Source organism: Falco punctatus (genome assembly GCF_963210335.1).
Source record: "Falco punctatus genome assembly, chromosome: 9".
NCBI classification, from domain to species: domain Eukaryota; kingdom Metazoa; phylum Chordata; class Aves; order Falconiformes; family Falconidae; genus Falco; species Falco punctatus.
Window position 1 is genome coordinate 10334363 of NC_137589.1, and position 24356 is coordinate 10358718.

Genomic DNA, 24356 nt, shown 5'->3' on the forward strand with positions numbered 1-24356 from the left:
ACCACTCCATACATTCAGTTTTGTCAATCTAAGTGTCTGTTGAGAGGAAATTGGAGCTGAACGTGTATCTTCATTGATTTACAGTGATAGCAAGGGTTCGCTTCGTCACCAGGGAAGGAGCAAGCTTTTGAATTAAGGGAAGTTTGTTAGCTGTGCTTTGGTCCTGGACCCCACCTAATCTTGTTTTCTTACTGAGGGGGCTGTATTTGAAACGTGGTTTTGAGAAAGTAGGGCTGCTGAAAGATTTAAAATACAAAGCTTTGAAATAGTGTCTAAAAGCAAGTACCTGTTTATTATAAAGCACAGGAACACGTAAGGCAAACTACAGCTGAAGATTGTTCATCCCTGCTCAAATTCTGGAAACAGAAGCTTATTAAATGAACAAAAGTGCAACTATTCACGAAAACTGTACGGCTACATTCAGCTGTCTTCTGTCTTCACGGTGCTCAGCTGGTATCTGTATGGAGAAGAGTTGAGATAATTTTTTTTGGTTATAAAATCAGAATCAATCTTTGTGAATAAACACAGTTTAAAATATGAACCCTGCTACTTTAAACTGGGGAGTTGTCACTTTGATTCACCGAATCACAGAAGAAAGGTCCTGTCTGCAGTTCTTGAGCCATTTGGCAGTAGTTGCAAGCTCAGAGTGGTACTTACTATAGATGTGCTGCAAATACACCGAGATTGACTTAGGACTTCCATTTTAAATTCATTGTAACACTTCACTGGAATACTTTTCATTTTTAAAAGAAATTATCATTGCAGGGAAGTAACTCAATTGTTCGTTATTAATTGTCCCTTATAGAAAACTGGAAGTTTTAATGAATAACAGAGTTGGTGTCAGTCATGGTGACCAGATCCATACAGCCACCTGCAAGAACTAAAAAGCAACATAAACTCTACTGCTGTCTACTTGGAGCCCACTTTCTATCACCTAAATGCTCTCTAGTATGTGCCCATTACCTTTAATGAACAAACAAAACCCCAAACGCTGACAAGTCTGACTTCATAAACATGTCTGTGGGTGCCCATACCTTTCCACAAGAGGTTTATTTTCCACCGGGAATATCTCTCACCTTGTTAAATGCACTATTGATGCTTGGGCAGAGAATGAAGAGGACAGAGCACTGTAAGAAGCTGTGTAGAATAGGTGGCGTGATCCAACTGGTTTCTGTTGTGGTTTAATTTATTCCACAAGTGTTTATCCAGGAGCATGTTTTGTGTGAGGGGCTTGCATGTCAAAATTTGATTTAACGTATAAAAGTGGTAATACTTCCATTAACTTTTTTGTATGTTGTTGCCCTGCTTTGTTTCATGTGTGACACATGAAACTATAAAGAATCACAGGATCTTAAAACTGAAAGAGACCTTGAGGTTGCTCAGTCCATCCTACTGTTCTAAGCTGTGATGCTTGTTTAGTTTTCCAGTGCTGGGGAAATGACAGTTGTATCATTTCAGTGGTTTACTGTCCTTGTAAGAAAGCTTTACATTGTGCTTTACTTGAGTCTTTCTTGCTGCATTGTTTCGTGTTTTATTCACTTTTGCAGTGGGGAAGAGAACACAGCTTTCATCTTTGTGGCAGCCTTACTTGTCCTGGTGGGCTACTTCAATATTCTTTAGACTAAACATCCTCAATTTAACCACCTTTCTGTGTAGCTCATGTATCTAGCTCCTTGGCTGGGTGTTTCTTTATTTGATATTTGGAGGTTTTTTTCCCCTTTTCTTTCTCCCTCTCTCTTTAGTGTTTGTTGAAACCTGGTGTTCGAAACTGGACCTAGTATTTCAGCTGAGACCTTAGCTGCGCTGAATTGAATTAATTACTTCATATCTTAGGGGGAGAAAAGGTGACACATTTGGTAATAACGTATGCATCACCGCTTTCAGCTTAGGCTATATCCTACTTGATACTTACCATCAAAAATGTCTATAAGTGGGGTTCCTGGAGCAATGGAGATATTTGATGTCGTCTCACTGATGATGTTGAGGAGCGATTTGACTTCCGATTCTAGATGCTCCACTGTTTTTATTACCTTCTAATGAAAATAGGGGAGAAAAATGGAGAAAGGTGGTAGTCAAAGGGTCAAGTGGAAGGAATTGTACCAAAGGTGTTAGCAGAAGTGCAAATCTAATGTCCCGTAATGCTAACAGGTAATAGAATTGATACGGCGCATTGCAGATTTAAATATTTCTTCTGTTATGCTGACCTCTAGTGGCGTGAAGTATTAAAACGTTTCACAGGAGCCACAGAACCCGTTTATGAAAGAGTCACCTGTAATTTGACTTCTTGGAGGGTACTGCACATTAACTTTTTTTTAACCCTCTCATTTCTGAGCCGCCATCATACCCAAAAAAAGAATCTGCACGGAAGATGAGAGGAGCTGACGGGTGGAAAGTAAGAGGGCTGGGACTAGAGCAGGGGAGAGGTAATGTTGCCATTTGAGAACCAACAGTGTGTAGTTTGGCAGCTACCCAGCTGGAAATAGTTAGCGCTGGATATGTATCTTGTGAGTACTTAAGCCACCAGGGAAAAAAACTTAAAAAATTCAAACTTTGCAGGTTTCCTAGAATCTCAGTCATATGGTTCATTTAGCTCTCGAGTGTCTGCAGGAGTGAGCAGAAACTCCTCTGTCAGGCTTGGACTCACCTGCAGAATTCACATGAGCAGATGTGAAACTGTACCGGTATCAGTTCTGAGATTGTTATATTAAAGGCACAGTTCTAAACTTTAGAAAAGGCTGATATGTGATAGTAATTGGTTAATCAGATGTTTGGAATTCGTGAAGATTATATGTTTTTGTAATAATGTAATAGTTTTGTAATAATGTAGAATGTAATAATAGTTAAAGCATGACATCTGAAAAAAATAGCCAAACTTTGAACAGAACAAAATCAAGAAGAGACAGTGCCTATAAACATCATTCTTCTTTCCTTTCTTTGGTCAGGATGGGCAGAGGTCTGGTAAGGTCCAGGAGCCGGCGCAATAGCTCTTACCTCTTCAATAATATCTAAACGTTTGTGGATTGTATCATGTTCGTTACACCAGCTTCCTCTTCCCAGACTTCCAGGTAACACACTGATAGGGTCTGCAGCAGCTGGAAAAAGACAGCCACAGTTAGTTGACAGGAGCTTTTTGATGGCAGTCCTTACCTTTCTGACTTCTGAAGTGGCATTTCGCATGCTAGACATCGCTGTTTATGAAATCACATGTAGGACCCCCAGGTAGAAACTGAACCTCTCTCCCAACAGCTACAGCTGTACCCCAGTGCTATGAATGTCTCCTTGCCTGTGCACGTTGTGATGGTTGGTTGGAAGAAGGTGTTTTCTCTGGCCGGGTTGTTTTGTTTTTTGTTTTGTTTGTGTGTGTGTGCTTACACAATCTGGTTTTTTCCTACCTGTGTAGGGTAAGGTTATAGACTGTAGCTGCCTTTACAAGTGTAAAACCTAAACATTAGGAAGGTCTGCCTTACACATCAGTTCCTCTTCTTTCTTCAGATTTTCTTCAGAAGCAGCTGGTACAGCAAAGCTTTGAAGAGTAGCTGGGTTTGTCCACTTATGCCCTGAACAGATACAAAAGCTGGTGATTCCACTGCGCCACCAACTTGTCCGTAACAGCCTGATACTGCAATGGGAAGGGAAACAATAAAAGTGTGGACAGCTGATGCTGTTTGCTGACCGAGTCACTCATATATGCTGCTGTATACAAAGTCACTTATCTCTGTCAGTTATCTGTAGTTACCTCTTGGTACTCATGAGCTTTCTTGCTCTCTGAACGTTGCATTCTGCTGGATGCAGTCTGTGAAAGGTCAGCACGTGCTGGTGTCTGTGCTTCAATGGCACCAATTTCATTTTCGGTGCAGCATTCAGTAACATTTAGATTTTGGTATGTGTGCATAGAACTGTAATGGAGTATTGTGAACCCCACTAAAATGATAACATATCTTGCTCCATGTAAAGTTAGGTCTTGTTCTTGTCTGAGGCCTGAAGAAACTATTGATAATGAGAAAGCAGCAGTAACTCATTCTGTTGTCGTTTGGTTGTAACGAAGAGGAAACCGTGAGCTTCTGTTATAATGAACAGTAAGAAACCTAAGCAACTAGTTCTGCCTTCAGTACTGTTGTGCAAGAGCAGCGATTTGGAACTGCTGCAGTGCTTCGTCGCAAGTTCACGCCAAGATTTCTGGGGTGTAGGTACCAGATGACGGCAAACGCATGTCAGTAAGGGTTGTAGCCATTACAGTTTGGTGGGATGAGAGCGGTACTCTGAGTTGGAATGGTATCCTTGAAGCTGGAGGGCGGAGGGCAGAGAGGAGAGCTTTAGAATGTCATCTGATGTCCCAGGTGTTATTTAGAGACGTAAGAGAGAATTGGTGGTGGCTCATTTGCAGCGAGGTTTGGATTTGGGTGGTTGCGGTGCGTTCACCAGGAGGTGGCGCTGTCCGGACAGACGCCCGAAGAATGTCCCTGTTCACAGAACTGCCGAGATACGGCAGGTACTTAAACACTGGCTGCTTTGCAGTTGCCCTTTCCCCACCCCCCCCCACCCCCCTTTCCTGCTGCTAGTGGTGTTTTGGGAGCGTTGTTACCTTGTAACTTAGTGGTCAAGTGAACCCTGCTGCTTCTCAAAATGTTTGTGTATTTACATGTTTTTTTCCATCATGGCTGGAGCAGTACTGAGATACTGAAATTCTCTGTTAGAAATAGAGGTTACAAAGCAGCGACCAGTCTTCTGTCTACAAACCTTGGCTTTCCTAATAGTAGAATAATAGCAAGGTAACCTCCATTTTAGTGTCAAAGATTAATAAAATTTCCTCCTTTCCAATATTCCCATCTCGGCTCTCAGGATCAAGCCTGGTGGCCCAGTTCAGCTGTGTGCTGAACTGCCCCCCATCATGTTGGAGAGAGCGCCAAGGGCAAGCAGAAGGCATGGTGATGAAGTAACTGTGGATCTGTTGTTGACTGCTGGGAACATTCCCGGATCTAAGTACAAATGAACTGTGAAAAGAGGCAGCAGAAATCATTAGGTGGACTAAGAGCAAATGGAAGAATTTGAGATTCCCCCAGGAAGTTATTTTTCACCGTATTGACCTAGCTGTCGGTGACTGGATCCCAAGGTTGGATGGAAGGTTTGGGTGAAGACCAGCACCGGTTGTGTGCAGTTTTTAAAGGAGCTTTTGGCCACAGAAGTTACATGCCAGGCTTGTTTAGTTCTGTCCATTCCCTAGAAATGGAAGTGTGAGAGGGTTAGCATTGGCCATTTCTCCTTCTCTGATCATGCATCTTATAGCATGGTGGCCCATTAAAGACATCCTAGAGCTCGTGTGCAGGAGACGCAGAAGTAGCTGTCTGTCCTGTCTGAATGGGACTCTGACCCAGAGGCTCTCTGGCCTTTCCAAACTGCCTAATGGCAGGGTGGGTACGCCTGCTGGCACCGTGCAGGGGCTCCTTTCACCTTTCTCCTGATACGGGACCTTAAATCCGCAAAGTGGCTTTTTGAAGCAGAAAATGATATAAGGTCTTACCCAAAATGCCGCTTTAATCATTCTTTTAGCTTAGCCCTTCCGTCTGAAGGAGGATTCTGTTTAGCGCAAACCTCAGCATTGTGCTGACTGCTAGTCTAGGCAGGTGTACGTAGATGGGGAGGTTCGATGTGATGGATGAGTGTCACTTGATTTCGGTGTGCCATCGTAGATATGTACAGCCTACATAGGGCCGTTGCATCTCACTGTGAGGTTAGCAAAACTCTGCAGAGTTTTGTGTGCACATGCATGTCTAGAGAGCTGGGTAAAGGGGTTGCTGTGAAATGCAGGACTTAGCAGTGCTTGGCTCCTTGGGCTGGTTGGTTCCTTTCTTCTGACACGGAGACAGAGAACTTTCCAGCACTTGGAGCACATCATTGCGTTGTAAACTGTAGCGGGCTTACTGAATGAGGAGGACGTGTCCTAATTTGATGAGGCTGTAAGGTGTTACTCAGAACCACAGGACTAGTGCAGTGCCTAAAAAAATTTGACTAAGAGTCGAAGCCTAAGTGTCTTGGAAGCACCTGACAGCCGTTGTTAGTGAGTGATAAGAGTTAGTAGAAACCAAAGTGTGTCTAGTTCCCAGACCTCACAGTACGGAGCTGTCTGAGGGCTGACCCAGCAGAAACCCTCTCAGCCAGGACCTTTCGTGTCTGTGCCTGGTTAGTGACCTTGACGCTGAGACAGACGCTCCCTTGCGCTTGCCCCTTCGCCACCACCTCGGAATGGGGTACTTCAGGTGGGTGGTTGCTGCTGCTGCTGCCCAGACAGCCAGTACTTTGGTCAGCGTAGTTTGCATCTGTTTTCCGAGCCTTGGCTTAAGGCTTTGGCTATTAAAAAGCCTTATTGTAATTTTGTTGTCTGGCTCTAGCTCTTAACCCACAGCCTTTATCTCTGGGATGGGCCATTCACAAGTCACGTCCGGTCCCGTGTAAATGGCACGTATCTGGGTCACTATGGTCAGACAGTCCAGCTGAAGCAATAACTTCCGTGTGCTCAGAGAATCACATGTTGCTTATGAGTTGCTGCCCTTCTCGGTGTTGCAGTTGGTGAAAGAAAATGACGTGGTGTGCCTTTGGCACCGACCTTCTCCAGCAGCATCGCAACCTCACGTAATGATGGCAGTCGCCTTGTAAAGGGAGTGAAGAACGGAAGGCTGCAAGCCACGTAAGCAAAAGGCTAATGGCCTTTTAGGATACTTCCACGTACTTGCTCTCTTCTTGCTGAAGAAACACTTTAAAAATTTAAATTAGAATTTTTACTTGCTCATGTGTCAAAGCACATGCATAAATGCAGGAAATTGATAGTAAATTTTAAAGCTAACAGCCCTTACAAGTAAACTCTTTGTATGCTGTATAAATTACGTATTTAAAATGAGGGGGTACTTGCAACTTCACTCTTGCTTAAGCTGTCAGGAGGAGGCATATTTCAATGTCTTAAATATCTGATTTGAAACTTAACGGATTACTTGAGGCAGATATTTATTCTAACATTTCAAAACGGCAGAGAGAACATTACCTTTCAGTTAATCTCCCATATGCAAGTTCCCACCAGATGCTTCCTGTGAGATGCTTAGTTCAATTTTTGATGTCCGTTCTGTTTGATATACAGGTGGTAATTGTCCATCAAGAATCAGAACTCTTTTGTTCAACATAAAATGGCCCGTGCCTTTTTTTTTCCTCCGATTTAAGTCCTCTGCGCTATGTTGATGGTGCCGGTAAAGCTGGGTGGTTCTGACGGCCCTGTTCTGTGAGAGTCAGAGACCAGCAGATGGAGCAGGAAAATGGAGAAGCCGAGTTGGTTGCTAATAAAGGTGTGTGTTCAATAGATCAATATGCTTAATGTTGGAAAGAAGTAGCATGATGAAGAGTAAAGTTCTATGTATCATGGTCAGCCTGACTGTAAAAAACTTGATCTTATAGCAGGGGACGGAATGAGCGACGAAGTCAGAATTAAAACAACTTTAGCAAACAGGTTAAGAGCAAAGGCCCTAGTTTTAGAATACCTCTCAGTTAAGCTCCTCTACCTCCTGTACATTTGATATGTTCCCCCAGCCCCCCAAAATGTTGCTTCTACAGACTCCCCGAAGAAGTCCCCTTCTATGACCACCAGGATTCTGTCTATCCAGATGCTGGTAAATGGTTCATTTTGATCATCCAAATAGTTGCTGATATTAAGCATCAGAATAAACCTGAGCAACTGTCTCTTCACTGTCATTTGCTGCTGTTAATAAGGCTGACAACCGAAGTACGCCGTCACACGGATCTGGTAGGTCTTTGTAAGTATCTTTCCTAAAGGTGCCTTGCTGGTCAAACTGAAGTTACAGGCTTGGTGTAGAAATTACTGGGTTGGGTCCCTTGGTCTGTGTTATTGGGGAAGATCAAGCTGAGTGACCATAATGTTCTCAATTGGTCTTAAAGTCTATAAAATTCCTTTTGCATCATCCTATGATCAGTGTGGTTTTGCAAGTTAACCGAGAGTGTTATGTTTAGTAGGGAGGGGTAGGACAAAGCAGGCCACAAGCCAAATGAAAGGCAAGTGAGATTGAAACAGGAACCAGATGGCAAATAAGGAAGTGTGAAATCGTGGGTAGACCAGGGAGGATAAAGGAGAACATGTATAACCCTTCAGGAAAACATACTGTGCTGTGTGATCTTGTTTGCACTGTCTTAGGTTTAGCAGTATCGTTTTATTCCTGGAGCGTGTTGCATAAAGTGGCCAGATAGCTTCTAATGAGAAAATGAAGGGAGTAGTAATGGATTTACGTTCCAGTAGGAAAAAGGTCATGAACTTGAGTATCAGGTTCAAATAATGAATCCAATAACCAGTTTGGGAAGAATGCAACAGACCTCTGAAGGGATTTGCTGATCTTTGCTTAAATTATGCCTTGTCTAAATATAAGTGTTGGACTCCACTTGAACATGTGTATATAATTTTGAAGTGTTAGCTCAAGAAATTACACAGCTTACAAAGATGGTTGGCACAGTTAACTTGCAGCTGAATACAGGAGAGGTTCAATTGCTTTGACCTGTACTGATACTAATAGTATTAGTGCTTTCAGACCTGAGTTAAGTCAAGGCTGTTAGTCATATTTAATTTGGGGGGGCTCTTCTTAAAGGTATCACATGTAGTTTCCAGTTATGTCAACCCTTAATTACATTGGCGTCCTTAAATATGGAAGTACAGGATTAACTTTCTGTACCAGTATGGGGTTTATTACCACCAGTGTGGCCAAATTCCTTTTAAGCTGGGTTCTATATAATGTAATCTGTATCAAATTTTATTGTTAGGACACCAAAGGTAATTTATTTGGATAGAAAGGGTTGTACTGGGAATGCTTTTTAATGTGCAGATTGTCTTCAAATTCTTACATGCTCAGGGGCAGAGCTTTAACTGGGCATAGAGCTGTTATCCATAAAACACTAATGCTTAACTGCGATCCAGGTACCTCTGAACCTCTTTCTAGAGTTTGGAGCTTCTGTTGCTTAAAGATAAGGGAATTCTTACCTTTAGTGATTGCAGTAAAGACTGCAGGAATTATAATAAATATCTAAAATTTCTTAGCTTCTTATATACTGTCACAGATTACTATGCTTTACACAGGAGGCAACTGCAGGAGTTTGCTTATGTATGTGTGCAGATACACACACACACATATAAATACATATATGTACCCGCACCTTTATTGGGCTCTAGCTTTTATGGCAGAATGACATTGCAATGTCCATCCAGGGCAAATGTGGAATATTCAAAGTAGGAGATGGAAAGCAGGGTTTGCATATTAGACAGAGAACTGACAGTAAAAGGCTCTTCTAGAATTTTGTGGGACAGAGGAGGACTGGTTTGGCTTGGGTTGGTTTTTTTTTTTTTTTTTAATCATTTCAGGAAGGTACATTGAAAGTTTTTAATGCCTGATTAGGGATTAATCTGTAGTCTGTGCATTCACTGTACCTTCAACTGCTACCAGAATGCCGTCTTGGAAAGATTTCACACATGGAACAAAATCTAAGGGATTCCTTGGTATCTAAGATTCATGAGCCTCTGGTAATAATGCAAGTATCTGAAATAAGTTTCTTCCATGAAATTAATTATTTTTAATATTCACTTTAGAAGCTAAATATCAGAAAGTCAAAGTTCCAAACTTGCAGACCTGATTCATACTCTGTTTATCAAGATGTGGAATATGCTCTATGGATATTATTTCAGATCCTAGATCAGTTAAGACTGAACTTATTTTAATTCTTTTTGGGTTTTTTTCCTTGAAAGAGAAGAACCAAATAGGAAATCTCATGTGTTGCAGGATGTATTGCGTTAGTACAGGTGGGTCAGGGTATCATCCTACCAGTTCTCACTCCTCTAACTTGCCTGTCCCATCAACCTATATGTGAGATGTCATGTTGTGATGTGTTCTGGTCCTACTGTGACTCACTTGTGCTTGTGAAATATGCAAAATCAGAAATGGGACTTGATAGAAATTTTCCTGACTAGGAGATGGCTGCCACCTATTTCTGTGTAAAACTACTTGGTTTGGAGGAGGATTTTGCTGTCGTGATCCCTGTCATTCTCACTTCACAAGGGAGCTTCAGCTCATGCTTACCCAGCAGCGGAGGTCGAGAGGGAGTGTACAAGACTAGGGGTAGTTCATGCTGCCATAGGGCATTTTTTGCTTTATTTTTTTTTCCCAGGCACAGCAAAATCCACAGCCCCTGCCATGGCTATCTACGAGATGCAAAATTACTACTTGAAAAAACATTTGCTGCTATGTTACCACATTTGTGATCGTAAGAAGCACTTAAGTTTTGTATATTTTCATTCAAAGGAAGGAGGATAACAATGAAATGTTCCTGTGAGGGAGCTGTTAGCTTGGAATATATTTCCAGCATGCTGGTCTTCTGATCAGGCAGCCAGGGAATATTCTCTTGTACTTGCTGCTGTCATGGAAAATGACTACAGGGAGTTGGAGTGATGAGAGATATAAGCTGCATAATTTGCAGGTAGTTTGCTTTAATTAATGCTGTAACTTACAGTGGGATGCCCTGATGCTTTGGGCTGCAAACAAAAGTTTCACTTTAGTATGTATTTATTTCTGTGTGAATTTGTTTCGGAAACTAAGTCAGAGCGTTAGGAGGGTTATAGCTAGTAGCTGCGTGGGACAGACTTGTGTGTAGAGAAAGGGATGAGCTGTTTAAGGAAGAAGAGGAGCCGTGTTGTAGCATATGTTAAGAATGTAAGTTGTGTAGAGTGAGCGTGCTTAAGGCTGGTTTGGGAATGGAGGAGGTGAGATAACACAAGTATTTGATTCCACCGTCAATTTGAGGATGACCACTAGTAACAGGGTATAAAGAGGTTTTCAATTTTATGAGGACGTGGCTTTTGGTCTGTGTTTAGTAATAAGAGCTATATAGGGTCATGGGGAGTGTGTGAGGTGAGTGTGACTTATTAGTCAGCTCTGTGGTTGTGTAGTTTGCATATGAGTAAGTTATGGTAGTGGAAAGAAAGATGATAGTACAATGAAATAATATCCTTGTAGGTTTTTTTCCAATACTTAAACGAGTCTAAGAACTTGCTTGAAGATACATTTTCCTCTGACAGAGAGTTCACATGTGCTGCAACAGCTCAGGAAGTAGAATAGTGATATGTATATACACACACACACATAAACATACATGCTACATCCTGGCACTCATGGCCAAGACTCACAACTGCTTCGACCAGAGCAGATCAGCCACGTTTATAAATACAGCTGCATCCTGCAGACGAACAGCAGGAGTCCTGTATTTCTAAACCCCGGACTTTTTTGAGTTTGGTATTAACCTTTGCTTTACACATGGAGGATACAAAGGCCATGGAAGTTAATAAAAATCTGTGAAAAGGCTCACTTCCGTACAGAACCCCTCCTTCAGGTGCCTCATGGCCTTAAGAAACAACCTACATTGGGGTACACTTTGTGACAAACTTCCTTTCTCCTTCCTTGTTGGAGCTCAGAGAGGAGTGTTTGCAAAGCCTGTAATCCTTGCACTGGAGACAACAATGCCGGTAGGTGTCTATAAGGACAGAAAATCTCCGTAACAGGGGGTATAAGTTAAACCACTACCAGTTCATAGTAGAGAAATAAAAGTCCAATATGAGTCCAACATAGATAGGACATCTCTCATAAATTTTTATTGTGGATTTAATTCTACAATGCAATGGTTTAATCTCCTGGAGGCAAAACACTGTTCTGTGAGAGTGCCAGTGGTCAGTTTGGGGCAAAAGGAGGCTGTTTTGAAGGGATATTTTTTTTCTCTCCAGTTTCTAGGCAGTGTCTAGCTTATAGATCTTCTCAGCTTTGATATAGCATGTGGATGTCAGAGGATCCAAATTTTTCTGATAAGTCATAATATGTTAGCTTACACTTGTTTTACTTTAACTTGTAGTTAAAAAGTGAAGGAAAGTTCAGCTGTTTAAAAAGAAATCGTGCCAGCCTGGAGTATTGAGCAGCAGTGCTTCCACGGAGCTCTCCTGTTGCTCTTTCCCTAGTAGCGTGCTCAGTGTTTGGTTTGCTCAGCTAAATGGAGCCTATCAGTGGGGCCAGCCTGCTTGCCAGGTACTTGTGTACCTGAGGACTCCAAGTCACCTCTCTGCCATGCATAAATGTGGAGCAAAGGCTTTGCTGTTGGGGTGCTGCACCCCTCGGAACAATTTGCCTGGAGGTTTTTGTAAGAATGGAAACACATTTAAATGAGGCATGTATTGAATGCGCTAGTGCCCCAGGCTACATTGTAAGCTACACTTGAGCAGCACCCCACAACCTAACCCAGCAAGGACAGCTAAGAACGAAGAACTGTGGCCACGAGGCAGGAGCACGTCATTGGGTCCAGAAGGGCTCCCATGCCAGCCTCTTCTCCTGGGCTGTTCAAAGGCTGAGCTCCGTGAACAGGAGGTTGTTCATAATAATGGCTGGATTAAAACATGAATTCTACATTGGCCAGCCGCCAAACCATTTTTAAGATGAAGCCATGGGGATTGGGAAGGGAGGATCTGTAAGGAAATCAAATATTAGATTCCCTGACTCGAAGGTAGCAAAGGGAAAGTGGGGATGACTTTCTTAAGCCTGTCAACCAGTCAGGGTACTCCCATGGCCATGACACACGCAACATTTTCCATCTGACATAAAGTACACCATTGGGACAGCAAAAATGATTCGCTGAGTGAGTAGCATGGCATGATGCTGGGTACTAGCCTCCACGGCAGTTATTATTCAAGTACTATTCTATTTAGCTGAATTTTATCTGAGTTTGCTAATGATTTCAGCTTAAAACCGTACTTTTGGGGGAATAAACAAAAGCATTCTTCCAGTCTTTCTTTGTTCTTCTTTAATTTCACTTTTTTTTTTTTTTTTTTTTTTTGTGAAGCTCACAAAACTGGCAAGAGGATAGTGAGTACTTGTGGAGTAAAAAGCAAGTTAGGGTACCCTTGCTGGGGTATTGGTATTTCAGTTCATCACTGATAAACGTGACAAAGCCAGTGGGGTAGGAGGGAGTCAGGGCAAAGAAGAATGACTAGGTCTTGGGGGCAGAAGGGACTAACAGTTTTTCAGGAAATGTTTTGATTGTAATGGAAACTTACTACTCTGCCATGAAATACAAACATTATGTGTTGTCAAGAAGTAAGAGCAGAGGGAAAATAAAGCTGGGCCTCAGCTAGCAGAAAACACGTAATACAAACAGGCTGGGAAGCCAGGTTTGTGGTTACACAGGGACTATAAACCCCTTAAACCAGCCAAACCGAATAGCTTTCAGTCCACTGTCAGCTACAACATGATTACAGGTTATTCCAGCACTAATCTGTTGTTAATGACAGTAAAATTCAGATGCAAGCTTATCAGATGTTCTGTGTTAGTAGTCCCCAAGGCATTTGGGGAAGGTGTTATGTGCCTCAAAATCTCAGGAATAAGTAATCCAAAGCAGAAAAGAAAAAAAACTTGGTGCTGTTATGAGCAAATCTAAAAAGAAAGGTTTAAATAATAGAAGATCTTTTTATATCCGTCTTGAACTTCGATCTCACTGCTGAGTGGATTAGTACGTATGTTAATACGGCTGCCAGAACAGTAATTATGGAAATGCAGGGCGCTGGCTGCAACACCTGAATGTGGTTCTATATTTCTGAAAATACAGTAATAGTATCTCCTGTGAAAAGTGAAAAATCTCTACCGAAGCCATATGCCTCCAGGACAGACTTTAATAGCACAAAAATGGAGTTTTTCCTGTCAAAACCAATATTCCCACAGACGTTTGACACATACCTGTGTCACCTTCATATAATACCCACAGAGTAAGCAATTCTTTACCTCCCCCTCCCGTTCCATGCAAAGGCTTTGCCCATGCTACAGTGAAGCTATAGTTTCTGCTTTGCAAGCTCAGAATCACTTACCTGAGAGATCTCGCTCCTGCAGGACTAAGGCAAACGCCAGCGCCCAAAGGAAAAGCATGGTTTCAGCCTCTCCAAGCTCTGCCGTAGTCCTGGTGGAGAGCCCTGCAGCCTCGCTCCCCAGCTTCGTACCGACTCCTCCGTCCAGCCGTTCGTGCTGAGGTTTAGCCAGAGTTAGGAGGAAATATGCCCGGGCTGAGCCAAGATTCTTGAGCTGTTCTCTTCTGCTTCCCTCCTTTTAAAAAACACCCTTCCAGCTCCATGCAAAGTCCAGTTACCCAGGCAAGCTGGCAGTGGTCCAAGCTCCCCAAAGTGTTTTTGGTTTTTTGCCCTTGTATTTATCTACACAGGCTACAACTGGAATGTGCTGAAGAGCTTTGGATCCTGTAAATACAGCGTGGGGCAAGAAAAGGAAGGGAGAATGGAGGAGGAAGGGTTGCTGGATGTTTCCCTGTAGGATTTCATCTAGGGCGGGGAAAGCAGGAACACTGGAAAATACAGTATCTTTAGATCTTGTGAGCTTACAGGGCTTTTTCCATTATTTGTTCATTTTGAAGACTGCAGAAATGTCTTTTTTTGCGTCGTGCAAAGTATAGCAGTGTTGTGGGAGGTGGCAACTGTCTGTGGTGCTTCATGCTTGGATGGTACCATAGGAGCTCCTGAAAGTCTGGACTCTTTAGTTTGACAGGTTTTTGAAATATGTTAGCCTTGATAACATCACGTGCAAAAGTGATGCCGCTAATGGTATTCTGACAGCATATCTGATTCTTAGCAGGATCTTTAATTAAACAATAATTGTTTTGTAGATGCATGGATGCTGCTTGGGCAATTGTCAGTCTTTAATCCCACTAGACTGGTGTTCAAAGACTTAACATTATCTCCTTCCTGGTACTGATCCTCATGTTTGTTGAAGTTGTTACCTTTTTTTCAAACTTTTTGCAAGTAAAAGGTGAAAGGCCATTAAGGTGCCCCACTGAATCCTAAAGGCTGCTGTCCAGGATAAACGGTGTTCTGACTATTGAAAATAAAACCTGCAAACTAGAATAGATTTCCTTAGCCTTTACCACCTCTCTAGCAGACAGAAAATCAAGTTATTTGACTAGGATATCTGAAAGCGAGCCTGTAGAGACACTATTGTAGGGTTCAAAGTACGATCATCCTTAGTGACTTCCAAGTTGTTAGCTCAATTACAAGGCAAAATAGCCTCAGTAATAAAGATTCTGTGATTGCAGTTTAGCTGGTAACTTTGTTGAGGCACTGAGCAAAACAGGGCACAGAACAACCTCGGTGTGTAGCCCTCAGGGCTGGTGCTAGTAAGCTAACATTTTTGTGAAATAAAAATGAAATTGGCTATAAGAATTAGAGTGGCAGTGTTTTTCTGGGTGTTTTAGCTTAAATCACCATGTAGTAATACTGTAATCCATACAGGTTCTTATTTTATCAGTCCTGCTGAAAAATCACATCAATTTTAGTTTTGTTATAAACAGGTCTTTAGAGAGGAACTGTGACTGGTAACAGTGAGTGCACTCTGGTTTATTCTGTGTTTGAGTATGAGGTGCTGTAGGCTATGATTTTTGAAGCAAGAGATTATCTGCATTTTGCCTGTGCTTTGGAGAGGAGGCTGAGGGGCCGAAGAGTGTTTATGAATAGTTGGCTGTTGTTCTCTGAATGTGCTTGCCCTTCGCCTTTGTACTTTCTTAAGCAGAATCACCCAATGCATTCTCTGTATTGCGAAGGGAGCCTGTTTGTGGATGCTTTTCTGCATGATCTCTGCCGTCCTTTATACCATACTATTACAAAGCAATAAACATTCATTAAATAAGTTTTCCCTTCAACGCACTAAAAAATAATGTGATTTCCATTCCAGACCACCTCTGCTGAGGTCACTTGCCCCCTTTACAACATGTTTCCTCCTGAATTGCTCTCAGGCTCCTGGAGCAGTTGAGTTTCTCCAAGGCACTTGCTGCTTATTTTTACGTGTTGTGTTGTGTTTGACCATAGTGAGGTGCTGGTCTGATAGCCATGGAGAACTAAACAAAATACTGAGGGATTTCTCTGGTATCATACTCCCAGGGATTGGTTCTGTAATGAGAGAGAAGTTTTTTCCACTGCAGGGAAATGCAGCCAGAAAGAATACTTCTGCCAAGCAGGATTCTGGTTTCAGTAGGACTACCTGTCCTGAGAATTTTGGTGATCTTAGTTAATTACCTAAGATGACTTTTGTTATTTCTAAATACTCAGAATGAAGCTACAGATGAGGACACTTTAATTAGCAACACGAAGTACAAAAAGTCCAAGGTGTGTTGACAGAAATCATTAAATGGCAAAGTAGATTTTTCAGTGAAAGACAGAGGATTTGAGAGCGGCAGAAAGAGTGTGATACAAACCTATTTGTTTTCTCTGATGGTTTGATTACCATCAGAGAAAGCATTCTTCGGCACGTTTATCTTGGAAATGTCCATATATGAGAATATAATGAGATCATATGAATATAGGTTTGAACAAAACCCAGCTGTTGAGATGTTCCCAAGAAACCAGCAGCCAAAAAAAGCATACCAGTGAACAGGGATGTGAATTTTCGCCAGCCGGCAGTCTGGTGAAAGGGAGAGCAAACATAAGGATTAAGTCTATTTTGGGAGTAGGGTTTTTTTTGTACAGGCTTTCTGTATCTCTTTCTTGGACTAGTCAAATGTTTGGCAAAAGCAATAAATAAGTCCACAGTGATCCCACTGAGTGCGCAGGGAGAAGGAACAGAATAAACAAAGGCCATGTGTGCCAGCAGAGGACATATGTGCCATTTGAAGGAGATCATGTTGGTTTTGGGCATGGAATCCTGCAGCGCGGGCTGACAGAGGATATAGCTGAGCATACACTTGGCAAAATTTGGAGTGCGTGTACTGCAGTCCCTTGGGACTTCCAGTGAGACAGAGACAAAATTAAGTGGAGATTACTTCAGGGAACAAAAATATGGCAGAACACCCGCCCTTGTGGGGAGAGAAAAGCACCTTATACTGAAGAGGCGGAAATGCAAGAGAATGATCTCTCTCCTGGATTTAACGCTGGTGGATGATGAAATAAGTGCGGGGTTCGTGTGTCCTGCCTACCTGCCCCTGGGAGGAGATTTGTGTCTTTAGGGACTGTAGAGATTCCTCGGGTTCTTGTCACAAGCTTAGTATCTGCCAGCTGCTCATGACCAGAAGATCTTGCTACTTGGAGGTTGTGAACACTTTCTGGAAAACGAGGCTTGGTTCGTGATCTTTTTAGAAGAAGTCAATTGTTTTCACTCTCTCAATTTAATCAGTTTCTGGCTGCTGGGTTGGAACAGTGGTTGGATGGATGCGGAATCAGAATTTTGTTACCTGGAGAGGTTGATTTCCACAGAGGAGGTATTCCACTTGTGGACTGCTTCTAGGGGAAGCAGAAGCTCGCTCTGCAACCAGTACATCTATCTGGTGAACAGATGAAAGGCCTCTTGCGGTGGTGGCTTCACCAGAATGAAGTAGACATTGCCATTCAAAGCGTTTGACAGTAGTGACTCTTGGCACCACGTCCACTGAGCTTCTGTGTGTCTGTTGTTCGTGGGGCAGCCTCAGCTGGTGTTACAGGTCTTGTGGGCTGCGGCCTTCAATGTGTGAGTACCTTCAGGTTCTGCGTCAGCGCGATCCCCTCTCCAGTCTGTTATATATTAACTTGTACTGGCGTTTGTTATCTTGATTTGCAAGTGACATCAAGAAGTGTGGAGTTCTGCTATTGTCATAAAGGCATAATCTTTGACACTGCTTAAAAAAAAAAAAATTAAAATCACATGGTTGATGGTATGAGGTACTGTCAAGATCAGCTCTGTCTCTAATTGTATCCTCCCTGGAGAAGTTAACAAACTTATGTGTCATGGATCCAGCCTTCTTCAAAACAATACGTTTTGTACTACGCCTAAAGGCAACAGTGAGTCAACTACAGGAATTTTCTCTCTTGTGTCATCTCGGTGCCAGCACACTAGGCTGGATTCTGTTTGCCAGCATTAGGTAAGCATCCGATGGCTTCAGGCTGTTTTGCATCTGTGGCTTCAGCTTCCTGAGCAGTCATCTGCGAGGAAACTGAATCAGAAAGCTGAAGGAAAAAGGTGGGTCACATGGAATATTAGTGAATGTTTGTTTTGTATTTTTAACCAGTTGTTAGTGCCTTTCATGCGACAGATTTTGTGCATTTTATGAAGCCTGACCATGCCTCGAAACCCCTGTGAAATACGGTACATGGTGTGCCTGCCCGTTTTAGAGAAAGGAAAACTTTGTCCTAATGAAGCTGCATTAACTATATTCCCAGCTAAATTAGTAACTCGGGAATAGACTCCCCACTCCCAGTCTTATATTGCGCACATGGTGATCTGATAATATGTGCTATATTTTTCTGTTACAGAAGGCTACATCCCTTTTCTATCGCAACTTTACATCCACCCATTTGCGTCACATAAAAACGTGAAATAGATCTGTGAGTCCTTGACAGATAATATTCTAGAAAATAATACTCATGGAGGAAGTACTTGATTATTCCCAAATTAGAATTACTCAGCTAGTGTCTTGAGCATATTGCAAACCACACCAATTAAAGGAAATAATTACTTGAAATTGGACCAACATTTTTCATTCTGTGAAGGAACAGCTAATATCTGAGAAGCTATTAATCTGTTGAATAGCACCTTGCTGAACACAAGTCGTGACAAACAGCAGTAAAGCAGAGGTCTGTGTTACTTAACATCTGTGTATTTTTCTCTATTAAGCCATGTATCAGCCATGTATATGAAGCCTTTGAATACAAGTGATACATACCACATGAGGGACTTGTGAAGTGGAGATATCTAATGAAACAGAGAAACAGCTGGAAATAAATCCCATTTTTGATTACTAGTCAGCTTGTTCTTCTCTTAAGTACCGCAAGGTCACAGACAGATGCAAGGGAAAGAATGCCTTGCCAGAGAGGGAAGCCAAGCTAATCACTCCACTGCCATTCATCTGAATATTTACAGTACGTGTATTATTTTACAGCCAAGGCAGTAAAAATCCCAGGTTAAGGGTCCTTTTAAAATACTTGTGTTGGGAGAAATCTAATACTGTAGCAGGATGGTAGTAGTTCCTTTGTTATTACAGGTCCTTAAACATCTTTAGCTGCAATTTTTCTTCAAGCGTGCTTCCGACACATGCTGCTAGGCAGAAACTGAACAAGAATGTGTATGAATTTTTTCATCCTGCTGTCTGCGTGGTTAATCACGTGGTGGATCCTGTCCAACAAGATTCCCCAACAGACAGCTAGCTGTTACTGTATGGTACTGGCTTCTCACCTTTTGAATTCCACCTACAAAACTGTGTTAAAAGACAACTTAAATACACCCATAATGTTACTGTTTACTAGGAGAATTTGTGGTAGTTGCCATAGGGAAATTGTGTAATCATGAATGAGAAGTGCCCATGAAAAAATGTATATTAAAAACTGATCTAAGGCATGAAACCCCTTGTGAGAGTATGAACAAATTAGTAGACTAACAAGATTAGCATGCACCACAAGCTCTGGAGGAAGGACATGAATTCAGATTGTTAGAAAACAGATGTGGCTTTTGGATTCTTGTCCTCCATCCCTGATTTTGAAATTTTTTTCTAATGAGATCCTTGAAGTGTGATCAGTTCCATATGTGTTTAAGGGGGAGGCTGATGGTGGTTACACCTGCTATTAGTTTGCTGCATCTGCATGGATATTCTAGTTAGTGTTAAGGATGAAACAAATAAGAGCAAGAATTATCACCTGAAACAAGGTAATTGCAGGAAATCAGGATAGCATGGAACCCATTTCCAATGCCAGGTTATAAGACACCCTACCTTGCTTCAAGAGACCAATTGGCTCCAAATATGTTAAAATAGCTGTTACGATACTCTGTCCAGATGTAGTAAAATGCTTTAAATTATCTGTCCCAACTGTTCTTTAATTCAGACCCACCACTGGAACTCATTGTAAGAATAACAGAAATATATATATGTTTTAATTCAGATATCCATCTATGTAATTTTGTATTTTTATTTCTGTAAGTGCTTTCTGTCTTTTCCTTCTTGGATACTACTCTTTGCTATCTACACAATAATGATGGGTAATTTTCTGTTTCACAGTGGTGACTGCCGAAGGTCTCTTCTAATTAACATTGAGAAAAGAAGAAATAGAAGACTAGAGGATGACAAACGTGGAAGGGGAGCAGAGGGCTCATTGCGTGTGTTCAAGGAATAAGAAGCACCAGAAGTGAGGAGAGAGAAGTCATGTAAATCGTCAGGATGCTGTAAATAATTCCAGAGTAATCTCTTTTCTTTAAACTCTTGTTCGGGAGGTGAATTAGGAGTAGCTGATAGAACAAGAGACTGTGGTTTGAATTGAGAAGAAATTGCACCCGTCCAGGGTGCAGAAAGGGTTCTGCTGGTGTTAGATACCAAGACTGGGAAACAACCACTGGGAGGGACTTGATCGCTCAGCCTTGATGGAGTCGGTGGAAAGAGAGGTGGGACCAGGTGGAGCGGAGGCGAGGTGGCCAGGGGTGGCCCGGCAGAAGGGCAGGGGAAGGAGCGCAGGGAGCAGGCTGGCTATCACGGGCCAGCGTCACCAGGCAGCCAGGGAACTGCCTCACCAGGTGATCTTTTCCCGGCTGCACGGCCACCAGGTTCCCCCAGGAGCTGCTCTGTCTCCCACCCACCCTGTCCTCGGCTCAGGCGGCTCCTTCGTTTTGCCCTGCTCGCAGTGGCACCTGCAAGAGTGGTGACCTCACCTCCAGCACGGTCGGAGCTGCCACCGGCAGTTCAGCGCTTTAAATAAGCGCAGCGGGAGTGGAGGGAAGAGGATTTAGATCGAGGGGAGTCTAGGTCAGAGTAACAGACACCAAACCGTTACGTACCTGACCTTGACTGTGCTTAGGCTGGCGGAGAAGCAGAGGAGTTCACGTAGGTGCCGGTGCCCAGAGGGGCTGGTGTATGGCACCCCGGCGAGGCGTTAGAGTTCGTTCAGAAATTGTCACCGGTTCATCACTGCTGTTGGATCTAAGCAGTGACATACAGACACTCCAAAGGTTTTTTAAGCCTCTGAAAGCATCACGTAGTAGTATCTACAGACTGCGGCAAATCAGAATTCCTTTGAGAGTAAGTCTGGGGGGGGGGGGGAAAGTGCTAATTGTGTTTCAGCTCACATTCACTTACCATTTGAATGCTTGGTGAGCTTTGTTAGTGAAAATAAAGTTAATGGTTATAGTAGTACTTTGAAATTATACGGTGCTGCTGTGATGTTCTAATGCCGTCTGAAATAGCAGAAGGTGACGCTGCCGATCACAGGTGCTGTGCTCTGCACAAATACGGATTTTCAGGGATTCACTGCATGGGCTTCAGCTAGTGCGCTTTTCCTCTGATGTGAACATCACCGCGTGACCGGTGCTTTAGACCCAGAAGGACAAAAAGCCTGGAGTCAGTGATGACATAAGGTATCTCATGTTACCCAAAGATAACTAGATACAGTCTTTGCTAATTAGTATCATTTTGTGAGATGGATTCAAATAGATTATTGGATACTACCATGCATCTGCAATGCTAATTTACTGCCTCTGCATGAAAAATGTTCTCCTACAAGTTGAAATTGAGTTAAGCGGGATATCAGAGAGCTAAATAACCCAAATTGCAATGCAAACTGTTTTGCTGGTTCTAATCGGTTATTTAGTCGCAGTAGTAGAGAGTGTGCTTTTTTTTTGTAACAGCAAAGCACAAACTTTGTGCTGGAGTTCCCTATTTTCGCTCAGCTGTTGAAATGTACTGGTTTGGCATCTTAGAATTCGAGCTTTTATGGATATAAATACTCTTTTGGGGAAATAATTTTTGGACCTCCAATGTAATGTTTTTGCTCTTTGTCTTGAGAAATAGTTCATCCTTTCTGCAAAATGCTTACCTGATAAGCAGATGCAGCCTGTCCCACATAGTAACTTTACACAAAGCGTACCCAGACTTCCCTCTAGCCTTTTGCACCAGCAAATACATTCTTTGAATTGATGCTGTCCTTTCTCTCAGCCACTACAAAATACAGCTTGAGGAAGCTAGATCTGTTACCACTGATTTCAATCTACCTTACCAGTCTTTTCTCAGCTCCCTAAAGATAACAAATGGGAACGTGATGTTGCACTACCATGGGTCAGCTTCTATCTGACAAATAGAAACACTGGGGAACTCTGGTCTGCTCTGTAAATATTGGTTTATACAGAAACTGAAATGTCAGTTAAATTAGTATGTTAAACTAGAAGGAAATGTGAAGCTTTTTGGTGTCTATTCCTTTTTCTTTTTCTTTTTTTTTTTCAAGTTGGTAATTCTTTTTGAATTGTCTAGATTTATTTATCCATCTGATTATTACAGTGGTTTACCACCACATTTGCATCGATACATTGCATAATCCTAAATTATCATTTTGGTTTTCTGTGTTGCTACTCTCTGAACAAGTTCTATTGTTTTTCTTGGCCTAGCTGCAGAGTGTCCCCACCCTCTTCCCTTCTGCGACTGATCAAATTCTGCAAAGAATTCTCTGCTTTGGATAGACTGTCGCTTCCCACCCATGCTGTTTTCACTGAGGTTGGAAATGTTATTAGTTTTATTTAGTGTGGGGAAAAACTTGGCTAACCCTTCAGAACCATCTTTCAAGTCCTGTAATTCAATGAAGTCTTTATTTACAATGGTAATAGCTATTTTTCCCTGTGCTGTCCAAACTGAACTCTCTCTGGTTACAAGAGAATGAAGCACTGTTTTTTCCATTTTCATGGCAAAATGGTCCTATTTTATTTTTCAGTTTGGGCAAAAAGCAGTATAACCTTGTTTAGGTTTACTAGAAAAAGAAGCAGCTGTTACTTTCCACATTATGCTATCTTTTAATAGCTTTTTTGCCAGGGACTGGGGGAGGAAGGCAGGCAGTCATATACAACCCGGTGAGTGTGAAACTGTTATTCTGAGACTTGGATATTCCACTTCTTTCCAGTCCTAATCATTGATTTTACACAGTAAAACATGAGCGCTAGATTCAGTCCCATCCCTTTTTCCCTATGTGCTCTTTGTCTGGGAGCATTTTAGAAGGACAGCAATTCAACACTTCGCGTACCTCTGTCCTGAAACAGCTTGGTGAGTTTGTTTCCAACTACTTGGCTGAATGGTCCCAATAATCCTTCTACTGCTTTTGCGTGGTCTGCAAGTGCGGATTACAGATCGGGGGCCTCATTTTGTGAGGAGCTGAATTCACATCAAGACTTCAGTGCATCAGTCTGGATTCCCAGACACCCCAAAAACTAGGCACTGTGATTTTCACTACTTTTTAGTTCCCTTTGCTGCCCACCATTGCACTTCAGATGCGTTACGAGCCAAGTGGTAACTGCACCCACCTTCTCTCTGTGCTTCCAGGCACTGGTGGAGTTGGCCTGAACCTCACTCTGCAAATGCTGGCAGCAGCTGGCTGCTTTTTTGTCTCTTTGCTTCTGGCAGCAGTGTGCTGCCAGGTTGTGGCCATGTGTAGCATGTGCCACCTCCACACATCCATCACCTGGAAGGGCAGGAGAAAGGGCTTTTGGGTGGGAGAGATGGGAAAAAACGGTGAAACTGGAGCTTCATCTGTACTGATGAAGTAGGGGAGCATGGACCCCTCTGCCACACCATGGTAGGGGAGGCTCCACCAGCACAGCTCAGTGTCCTAGAGATCCCAGACGAGTATTTGAGCATTTATTCTGACTTTCCCATATAAAGCAGATGGTAGTATTTCTCACGGTACTCTGTGAGGAGGGTTAGGTCACAGCTTGGGTTAGATTTTATGATGCATCTGTTCTCTGTCTTGGATGTTAAGACTTTGTATGCTGTCAGCAGAAAGCAGAGGGCACTGAGGGTCCACTGACACCTCAAAGGCACACTGGGGCAGTTCCCAAGCACTCCATCAGGGCTGTGTTCCAGAGGAGAGGAACCACAGAAGGACCCCCTGCTCCCATCCCCCCTGCACAGCCATTCTGCACCTGGAAACGTGGCCCTGCCTTTGCTAGCGCTCTCAGGGCAACACAGAACAGATTCAGGTTGCTGTTTGGGTTTTTTACATCTGTTGCCACAGTCTTTTCCCTAGATGATCTCTTCTTTCCTAGCTGTACGATCTGGATATCTCTGCTTTTCTGCTGCAAGGACGTATGCCAAGAGAAGACCTGAGCGAAGTAATCGGTCTCCTCTGTGCTTTAGTCACAAAGACCGGTGTCCCTTGGTGCTGCCTTAGAGGATCCCTGTGGGTGACCACCACCACAAAGCCAGCATCCCTTTCCTGCTGCCTCTGCCTCCCGAGTGCACGCGGTGAAACCGCGGGCCCTCCAGCGTGTCTGGATCATGCCCCACAGCTAAGCGGTAAGTAACGAACTAAAGCT

General features: G+C 42.8%; 2 protein-coding genes across 3 annotated transcripts in view; one reads left to right on the forward strand and one right to left on the reverse strand.

Moving 5' to 3' along the window:
• Window positions 1-266: 266 nt before the first annotated feature.
• Window positions 267-20077, reverse strand: PLAC9 (placenta associated 9). Its single transcript, XM_080400944.1, has 4 exons — window positions 13928-20077; window positions 2992-3092; window positions 1913-2033; window positions 267-457 (listed from the first exon to the last, which is right to left on the reverse strand). The coding sequence occupies exons 1-4, from the start codon at window positions 13983-13985 to the stop codon at window positions 447-449; spliced, it is 291 nt and encodes a 96-aa protein (XP_080257070.1). The 5' UTR covers window positions 13986-20077; the 3' UTR covers window positions 267-446.
• The window catches only part of LOC308069118 (L-threonine ammonia-lyase-like), a 52762-nt gene continuing 34162 nt past the window's right edge, over window positions 5757-24356 (forward strand). The window contains exon 1 of one of the 2 annotated variants that reach the window (XM_080400893.1): window positions 5757-6627. In XM_080400893.1, coding sequence (XP_080257019.1) covers window positions 6575-6627 — 53 coding nt within the window. In that variant the 5' untranslated portion in view covers window positions 5757-6574. Of the gene's footprint in view, window positions 6628-21290; window positions 24337-24356 lie in introns of those variants that run through there. The other variant, XM_080400895.1, reaches the window with a different exon arrangement.